This window comes from Equus przewalskii, chromosome 21 (assembly GCF_037783145.1).
Source record: "Equus przewalskii isolate Varuska chromosome 21, EquPr2, whole genome shotgun sequence".
NCBI lineage: Eukaryota > Metazoa > Chordata > Mammalia > Perissodactyla > Equidae > Equus > Equus przewalskii.
This window is the reverse complement of record NC_091851.1, coordinates 15676374-15686464: the sequence shown is the minus strand read 5'-3', so window position 1 is coordinate 15686464 and position 10091 is coordinate 15676374. Positions and strand designations below refer to the sequence as shown.

Sequence of the window (10091 nt, the reverse complement as noted above, 5' to 3'; positions counted from 1 at the left end):
AAATGCAGAAAGTAGTGCACCATAACAGAAAGAGGTCTCTGTCCAGAGCCCAAAAATCTTGATGGCAGCTCTCACTCCAGTATTCATCATGGCAGGACCTCAATGCTCAGAGAAAGATCTAACGGCATCTAGGCATCCTCTAGGAAATTAAAGGTCATGTCCACAGAATTCCTCTCCTCTATTCCTTCTGTGCACCCTCCACATGAAACTGGTTAAAAGGTTTTTTTAAATCATATTTTGCTTTAGTAACTGATATGTCATCATGTGACAGCTGGTGACAAACGTAATTATTCATTTTACCGGACTGCTTCAATAGTGCAGACAAGTTCTGATTAGGAGCATTTTCTAATAGGGTCCGATATTTCTAGTTCATTCTTAACCCTTAATTTGGCTGAAGCAAAAACATAAATGAATCTGGCCTGGAAAATCATGTTGGCTCTTATATTGGATTGGACTATTGAGAATACCTGATTTATGCTTTGTTTCTGAATGAGAGTCAAAAATTCAGAAGGGTGAATAGTACATAAAATAAATTGAAATTGATATAGAGATGGATTCTTGCAGGACACAAGTCTTGTTTTGTTGTTGCTGCTGGTGCAGCTCAGTCATCTCTCATCTCCCTCTCTTGCGTAAGGTGAAAAATACTGCAGGATTATGAGACCCATCACCACCAGGATGGTTTGAATAAGCGACAAGAATATGAACATTTTTTAATATTATTAGAGACCAAGTAATTTTAATCAATTTATCATATACCATTTTCAATTAACTTTAAAAAGTGTATATTGCCACTTTTTGCTACTGAAGTTTGCTACTGAAACCTTGAAGAACTTTGCAGGGCCAGCCTGGTGGCTCAGTGGTTAAGTTTGCACATTCTGCTCCAGCAGCCAGGGGTTCACCCGGTTCAAATCCTGGGAGCAGACCTATGCACTGCAGGCGTCCCACATATAAAATAGAGGAAGAGGGGCATGGATGTTGGCTCAAGGCCAATCTTCCTCTGCAAAAAGAGGAGGATTGGCGTCAGATGTTAGCTCAGGGCTAATTTTCCTTAAAAAAAAAAAAGGAACTTTGGAAGTGGGAGCGTTAACAGAGAGGGTATTTAGTAGAGGGGGAAGAGATTGTCACTCGTGAACTCTTGAGAGGAGGCATGTCAAGTGGGGAGGCAGTTTGGGAATTAACCTCCTGTGCCCTTTGAACCACTCCCTTCCTGAGAAAGGGCCAACAACTGTGGGGAATGTCTTGCTTTCCAAAGACCTTTCTTTGGAAAGGTTTTGTTTATTTGCTTACACTTGCATCATTTTCTCCATCATTTGCCTGCCCAATAAAGGATGGACAAGGGATGGCAAAAGAGGTGAAAGCCAGTCAAATCATTCTGGTTAAATTGCTCACAGACCTGGAAAAAGATTAGCCAAAAAACGTTTAGCTAAAATAAGGTTTGGGGGGAAATCTGTGGATTTCGTTCAGATTGTATTTACATGACAACAAAGCATCTGGTCAGTTTAGTGGAAAGTAGGAAAATTGTTTATGCAGTAGTGTAGACAAAACCACCAGTTGATCCAATGATTGCATGTTCAAGTTTTGGCTATGGATTCTGGCTTTTGTATACACTTCCCTACCCATAATCATGAATATTTAATAGTTGCACAAATTAAATCTTTTTGTTTCTTTTTTTGGTAGCTGAACAGTTTACTAATGCCTGAATCTTCAAATATTTTTGTTGGTTTCTCAGATTGTTGTATTTTTTTGTCATACATATATCTATGTGGTTGGAAGTGTTGGAAGCAGTGAATTTTAACTTTATTCAGTCAGATTATTGAAGAATTTTGAAAAAGAGTTTCACTCTGACTGCTTTTTAAGTACACTTTTAAAAAATCACTACTTAAAACAGGGATGTTCATAGGGGCTGGCCCCGTGGCCGAGTGGTTAAGTTCGCGCGCTCCGCTGCAGGCGGCCCAGTGTTTCGTCGGTTCGAATCCTGGGCGCGGACATGGCACTGCTCGTCAGACCACGCTGAGGCAGCGTCCCACATGCCACAACTAGAGAAACCCACAACGAAGAATACACAACTATGTACCGGGGGGCTTTGGGGAGAAAAAGGAAAAAATAAAATCTTTAAAAAAAAAACAGGGATGTTCATATCGTGACATGTACTATATTAAATTACTTTTATTCAGAAATTCTCCCAAAAAACTAGAGAAATATTACTCTTTAATATTTAAACTAGATAGCATGGTTGTAATATTAACTAACATTCAAACCAAAAATATATTCTACATGAGTGCAAAGCTATCATCTACTATTACGCAGAAATTTTCAAAAAATCTGAGAGGTGCTCATTAATATTAAAACCAGGTAACATGGTAGCAACCATAATGAAAGTCAGAACCAAAGTGTGTTCTTGGGCAATGCTACTTGTTCATATGGTAAAGAAATCTGTGCTCCTGGATCAAGGAGTTGCCAAATTTCCTTAGAGAAAGACTCCTTGTTGGTGCCAATTGGCTATTTAAGATACAGGATTTTGTCCACTTTACAGGACACAGTTCATTATGTCTAACAAACTTTTCTCATTGTTTTCAGATTTCCAAGGTGTCAGTTGTTACACTACATGCCGTATATTCTTATTACTATTATTTTTATAATAGCTTACATATATGTCATTTCTACAGTTTGAAAGGGCATCGTTACTCACTATTACATCCTATTGATTTCTGATATTACTATTCTACCTAAAGGATGAAAACCAACAATCAAGATTATTTTCTGAAGATGATGCATTCACTCACTTGCTGGGTTGGGCCATGAACTCAAGACTTTAGACAAAATTCTTCCCAGTAAACCATCTTTACTGGATCTTCCCAGTAAAGTATAACTGGAAAGATTAATAAGAAAAACAAACGAAACACAAAGCTGCTTTAGATCAACATAGCATTTTCCTTGCAAATAATTTAAAACATGATTACATTTATTATTTCAATTGATGTGCCTACCATACAGGTAAGACCTACTATAACATTTTTTCATTGGAAAGCTACATTGAAAAGACTCTATGACTTGACCAAGGTAACCATGCAGCAAGGTTGGTCCTAAGTCTATTACATAGTCTCTTCTGTGCCTAAGATTGCTCTGAACATCCAGACTGTGCTATCCAATGCTGTACCAACTGGCCCACATGACTACTTAAATTTAAATTAATTAAATTTAAATATTATGAAGCATTCAATACCAGGCACATTTCAATTGGTCAACAGCCATGTGACGTTAATGGCTACTGTATTGAACAGCACAGATATAAAACATTTTTATCATCATGAAATATTCGTGGGGTGGCATTGTCTGAATAATAAGAGTCTTTAAATGTTTGTTTAATGGAACAAATGTTCAAAAATTTATAATAACCACTGATATTACTGTTATTATAACACTGTTGGTAAGGCTAACATAGAAAAATCCAGGGCAATATTGTAAAAATATATGTTAATCATTGATATGAGATATGCGCTGCTTAAGTTTGGTTTTTTCATATTTAAATTAAAAATAAAACACAATGTGCTAGGCGTAGTTCTGTTTTCAAATTGTGAGTCAGGAGATATTTAGCATTACCTCAGCTGAAGGTATTGAAATTCAAAGATAAAGAAATAATTCTTCAGATCTCAGGTTTGCCAGGAGGGTGGTTAAATTAACAAGGGGATGAAAGCAGGGCAGCCTTGATTTCTCTACATCAAAATCAATGCCACGTAACAACCCACACTGTCTGCAAAAAGAAAAATGTGACCCAAAAATATATCATCTGAGTATATATCATCTGGATATGTCATCTGAGCTGTCATTCAAATATAAAAGCATCAGGCAGATTTTTAAATACATACAAACTCAAGAAATTCAGCTATTCTTTTGAAAATACAATTTATCAATTAAATCTAGGGAACCAAGAAGAGAATCAAAGTTAAGCACCTGAGAATGGAGAAGCTACAAAGATTGTTATAAGTACTGAATCCATTTCAGTAAACAATAATATTAAACAATTTCAGAAATTACTGTTACAGAAGAGGATGTTTTATACTTTGATGACATAAAAAATAATATACTAACAAAATTGGGGGAGAAGGGGAGGAAAAATGAAAGTAGATGTAAGAAGCTAAATTCTTCATTTTTTACAGCAATGAACTGATATTGTCTGAAATTGAAACATGCATATACTAGAAATGTGAAATTACTCCAACCTCTTAAGTTGTTCATAATTTTTAAAATACAATGAGCAGGAACTTTTAAGCTATAATATTTCCTTTTGAAACAAGCATTAATCCTAAATTTAAGAATTCCTTCAATTCCACTTTCTCTTCTAATAAATTCAAGTAAAACTAAATTTAGTATTTCACTTAAATGTAACATTTATTGTACAGTCCTATTTTAGTAAAGCCTTTTCTATCTTTCCAGCCATTATTTATTATATCTATACAGCCATGTCTGAAATGATATCCACCTAATATAAATAACAATGAGCTCTACAGCAAAATCTGTGGTGATTTTTATTTTTACTCTGTTGAATTGCTAGAAAGCCTTAACCATTTTTGAAAAAAAATTACTTTTTAAAAATAAATACTATGAAAACAAAATACATGTTGGGAGTTATCATATTATCTCTCCTGATAATTATTATTAATAAGACTTTGAGTGTTTATTTATAATTCACGACACATTCTCACATTTCACCACGCCGTGTCCTCATTTCACAGCTGAGAATCTGAGGGTCCTGCGCTTAAATAACGTTTCACACGACTAGTCACTCGGATCTTCAGGATCTTAATCCAGTGTATTCAAGTGTGTTGGTCTTGACCTTCGTTTAGCGAGGTTAGAATGAAGCTCTAATGTATAATGCAAAGAATATAAAAGACTCTATCAATAAGAAGATCCCACTGTTAGAAAGAGACTGAGGAATTTGACTGTAACGGAAAATGAATCAGCTTTAAAGACAGATGATCTAACCAGAGGATACAGGTAAGAAACCAAGCCAGAATCTTTTCCCCAAAGATGCTGAATTGAACAAACAAAATCAAATTTATTGCTCACTTAAATTCCAGCCCTTGTTTTGGCATCATTCAGAGTAACACAATTCTTGGTTTTCAGAAGATCCTGGAAAATTTTTAGTTGAAGCTATGCTCATTATCTAAAATGATATTCAGAAAATATCAGCGGAGAAATAAAGAGATAATTGGATAAAAAATAAGTATTTCTTATTTACCCCAACCAACTATGGGCAACCACATTAGAGAGAAAAGAAGATACCTATTGCTCAAGTTAGATTTGGATAAGTACAGGAAATTGCATCTTTTGAAATAGATAAGATTTCCGATTGTATAAACATATAATAATAGCCTTCCATCATTTGGGTTAACATTTATTTACCTAAAATAAACTCTCATCCTGATGTCGTTCTGTAATTGGCATGTGACAGAGTGCACACTGAGGCGAAGGAGTTCAGAAAGCATCCTCTATCTTTATGTTATAAGAAACTTCAGACTTTCCTAAACAGACAAACTTTATTTTGTTGCTATGCAACTGACATGCAACACAGGCCATCGGACAGTAAATAAATTATGAATTTTACAATGAAAAGTCTTTTCCCTGTTTGAGAACAAGCCGCAACTTCCTTTCATGCTATACTAATCCACCGCAGCCCTCTAAAGCTGTTTCACAAACACCAGTGTTTTGGCAAGATAAACAAATGAATGAATAACACAGCAAGGACACAGATGCAGTTTGCAAACTGCACGCAAAGAAGCATCAATACCATTTGATTCATTGCTACAGGGCTGGGAACCTGAGCTCCCCAAACCGGGGGGGAGAGAAGGAAGTTTATTTCACACCCACATTCTTCCAGATAGCAGAATATAAGCAAGTTTAAACAAAAGAGATTCTGACAATTTCTATTGGCAGGTGCTCATCACTACACGTCTCAGGCATGATTCTGTGTAGGAGCATAAGAGGGATGTAGCCACGAGGGAAACATCTGTGAGGACAAGATGTTACAGGCATTGAGGACCTGTGACTCATGGGCCAGACATGGGCCACAACCATGTTTAACATGACCTGCTAAATGTTAAATATTTGCCAACACTTAAAATCTCTCCATAACAATGTAGATGTCTAGCTTTCTTAGAAAACGCAGAAAATAACACTGAGCTTGCATTTTCACAAAAATCAGTTAGAACCAGCTTCCAGGAGAGAAACTGCAAACATCCCAAACATGTAACAATAGGAGAATGAATAGATAAATTGTGGTATATTCATACTGCAACAAGCAGAACTAACTACTGATATATTCAACAACACGAATACATTCCACATACTTTGTGCAAAAGAAACCAAACACAAAAGCACATACTGTATGGTTCCACTTACATGAAGTTCAAGATCAGCCAAAACTAATCAAAGGTGATGGAGGTTACCCTAAGTTTACTTCTGGTAGAGGGGGTACTTTTAGGGATGATGGGAATGTTCTGTATCTTGATCGGGGTGGTGGTCCCATGGGTGTATATGAAAAATTTACTCACCTATGCATTTAGGTTTGAGCGCTTTACATACCTCACTGAAAGCATTTTACACCACAATAAGGAATAAAATTCAACAAAAAGAATCATTTGCTGAGGAAAAGTTGATCTTTTTGATGGGGCATGTCCCACACCCAACAGCTGGCTCATTACGTAATCTGCTTGGCAAATCTGACTTGATGCACCTCACTCTAGACTCGACCAGTGGTTCTCAAAGCATGATGCCCAGACAAGCAGTACTGGCCTCACCTGGGAGCATATTAGAAATGCAGATTTTCAGGCCCCACCCCAGACCTGCTGAATCAGAATCTATACGAGTGGAGCCCAGCAATCTGTTTTACAAGCCCTCCAGGTTATGGTGCACTCTACAGTTTGAGAAGCACGACTCCAGAGCACTACTTACATTAAATAACATAGAAGAGAAATAGACTTGGTCTATATTAAACCATCCATTCCCCATGACCCCTTTCCCCTACATTTTCAAGAAATTCAGGAACAGAAAAGTCAACTTGCTTTCTCAAAAAATATTTATCAGTTTCAGGGAATAAAATTCCCAGAAATGGGTGTGCAACAAACACACCCCATTCCTGTTTTAGTCACCAGAGAGCTTTGGTTTTAGTGTTGTTACAACTGGACTGGAGACACTCAAAAAAAAAAAAGTAAAAACAACTTTATATCTTTCTGATTATTGAAACAATATAGATCATAAAGCATTCAGTTACATTACAGTTCTGAAGAAAAGATGGAAATCTACATTCAAGGAGGTAAAATGACCCCGGGGGTCACAAACCTGTCTAGAAATTCACAAATTAAGACAACTAATCCCCATTCTCAGGTAACTTGCATAAAACTTAAAACACCATGTGGATCTCTATCTGCTGGGGAAGTTATCAACTTTTTAGCAAGTCACCACCCGACCATGTACTATGCTGTAGCCAAAGTGGACAGTCTTTGCCAGTAGCAAAGGGATTTCTGAATCATTGGGGGAATCAACTTTATTACATACTATTAATGGATTAATATGCATTGGAAAAGCGTAAAACAGTTACATGATACGACAATAATATTCCCTCTTGGTATTTGGCGAAAAAATAAGAGGTAGCTAGTCCTTCTCATTATTAAATAATTATTAAATTAATAAAAATTAAGTATTATTAAATAATTCTTCTTTATCAGACCTCAATATAATTTCAGAAAGAAAGATCTATGTTTGTGTCCATCATAATATTTAGGAATGCCCTAGCATTTAAAGGAAGAGAGGGAAGAAGGGAGGGAGAGACAGACAGCCAGAGTGGGAGGAGAGATCTGAGAATAATAAAACTTAACATATTTTAAGGTAGTAATTCTTTCAATTGTTTTACTAAATATTTCACCATGATTGGACAACCAGGGAAATGGTGAAAAATCAATTTCGAAATTACTTTATCTACCAAGTTCACCCCCAATGTGTCAAATGCCTGGTGGGGAAAAATAATCTAAAAGTCACGTGACTGGGGTTTTGTGGGCATGCAACCAGTGCAAATGCACAGCACTCCACACTCAAAAGGGAGCCTCACACTTGGGTTTAATGCTCTGTGGTTGTTGGTTTAAGACTCTTAATAATCTCCTTTGAGTTTGTGTTTTACAAGTAAGGGCCAAGGAGACAATGGAACATGCCTGTGGCTTGGATCCTAGAATCATACATTGTCCCATCTCCCACCTTCTCCCTACCTTCCCTGAATGAGTCCTTGGCTGCTGGCTCTTCCACCTGCCCAGTGACAGGGCCGCACTCCACCTGGGCACGGGCACAGAAGAGTTGGGGCAGGCCGCAGGGTGGTGTCCCAGGCACCTGTGAGGGCCTTCTCTTGCCATGTGAGTATCTCAAAGCCCAAGGAAATGTGACATTAAATAGCAGATACAAGATACCACAACAGGTTCTGAGAAAAACTGTAGAAAAAAGGAAAATGCCTTTCACTGCTTTTTGAACAAGAGGCCAACATTTTCATTTGACATGATCCTCACAAATTATGTAGCCAGCCCTGCATGTGACTGTGAATGGGACAGAAGCAGAAGAATAAAGAGGAACCAGGAGGTAGAAGAGAATTGATGGGGTATGCACAAGGGGAACACAGAGGTAATTATGTTCTGAGATTAAAATAGTTGAATTCCATACTGTTACAAATGCACCAGATATATTTTTTTTCAAAAACTGCTTTATTTCTTTGTGATTAAGAAGCAATATATAGCATAAAATATTCAGATAGATTCAGACACTAAAGATGTGAATGGAAATCGACATTCAAAGAAGTGGCATAGCTCAGGGTGCTAAAAAGTATCCAGAAAATCACAAATTATCAGCAACTCATCCGAGCTCCGTCAAGTGCCACCCCTCAGTGTTGTGAATCCAAATCTTCTGTTTCTCCAGGCATGTCCAACCATTTGAACCTGAGATTGCAATCTGAGAACACTGTCTCAAGGATATCTAAATGCAATGCCACTTAATAAACAGTAAGATCAATATCTTTCTACCTCAGCCTTAGCTACCTCCGACTTTATCAAAGGATATCTTTCGGTTTTTAGCACTTTAGCCTGCCAGAAGATGACGTTGTCTAAACACATTTTCAATGTTTTCTTTTTAACAGTTAATATATTTCCAGGATGCAAGTCCATTTCTTTCTAAAAGGTTCCTAGGACACCCATTGAAAAGTCAGAAGCAATGAACTAAAAGGGATTGCTATTTTGTTGGAGAAGAACGACACCCTTTGTATCAAAGTGGGGAATTACAGTCTGTGGTCACCCTCTGCACAGTGTCTCTTTGTCAAGTAATACATGCCAGAAAAAAATAATACAGATGGGAAAATATTGTGCACTGTCAGATCTTGGAAACGGCCAAAGGATTTTTCCTCACCAATGTCTTGTCGATGACTTTCACATTCTGGCACCCTGAAAAATAATGCATACATTTAATATGAAATGAATGCAATAATAATCAGGCAGGTAATCGTTTTCCCAAGGAATGTAAAACTTGACAAATGTAAGGTTTATGATTCAAGGTAGGCTTGCCAAATCTTATGTGGCATGAGACCATTTTTATTACCTAAACAGTCCTTAACACAAAATGACTGGCACATAGTTTTATTAACACAAAGAGTATATTCTTTCTGCCACATTTAACAGAGAGTCAGTGGCTGAAAGCTCTCTTTTAGGGTATGTCTGTAGCAAATTAAAACGCATAGTGAGGATTCACAGAATGGCATTCTTCTTGCTGAGGCTGTCCACACAGGCTCAGCACAGTAGTGAGTAGCCCATTGATCTGGGGCAGTCTGGGCGATATGGATCACAGAAAAGGAAGCCCTCATTACCTTCACAAGTCGGGGAGTTGATAATCAACTCAAGGTCATTCTTTGCACCTAGAGGTCCATTCTGAGTCAAATTCAAATCGGTCACTAGTTATAATGGTACTTTTCTATTTATTCATTCTTTCAGCAAATATTGTTTATGTGCCAGGCACTGCCCTAGACACTGGAAATTCTGCAGTGAAGACAACAAAGACCCCTGCCACAT

General features: G+C 37.3%; 1 protein-coding gene across 2 annotated transcripts in view; it reads right to left on the bottom strand.

The window, feature by feature from the left end:
- Positions 1-8722: 8722 nt before the first annotated feature.
- The window catches only part of HAO1 (hydroxyacid oxidase 1), a 50683-nt gene continuing 49314 nt past the window's right edge, over positions 8723-10091 (bottom strand). For both annotated transcript variants that reach the window (XM_008537627.2, XM_070587883.1), the window contains one exon: positions 8723-9470. In XM_008537627.2, the coding sequence (XP_008535849.2) occupies positions 9400-9470 (71 nt within the window). In that variant the 3' untranslated portion in view covers positions 8723-9399. The remainder of the gene's footprint in view (positions 9471-10091) is intronic.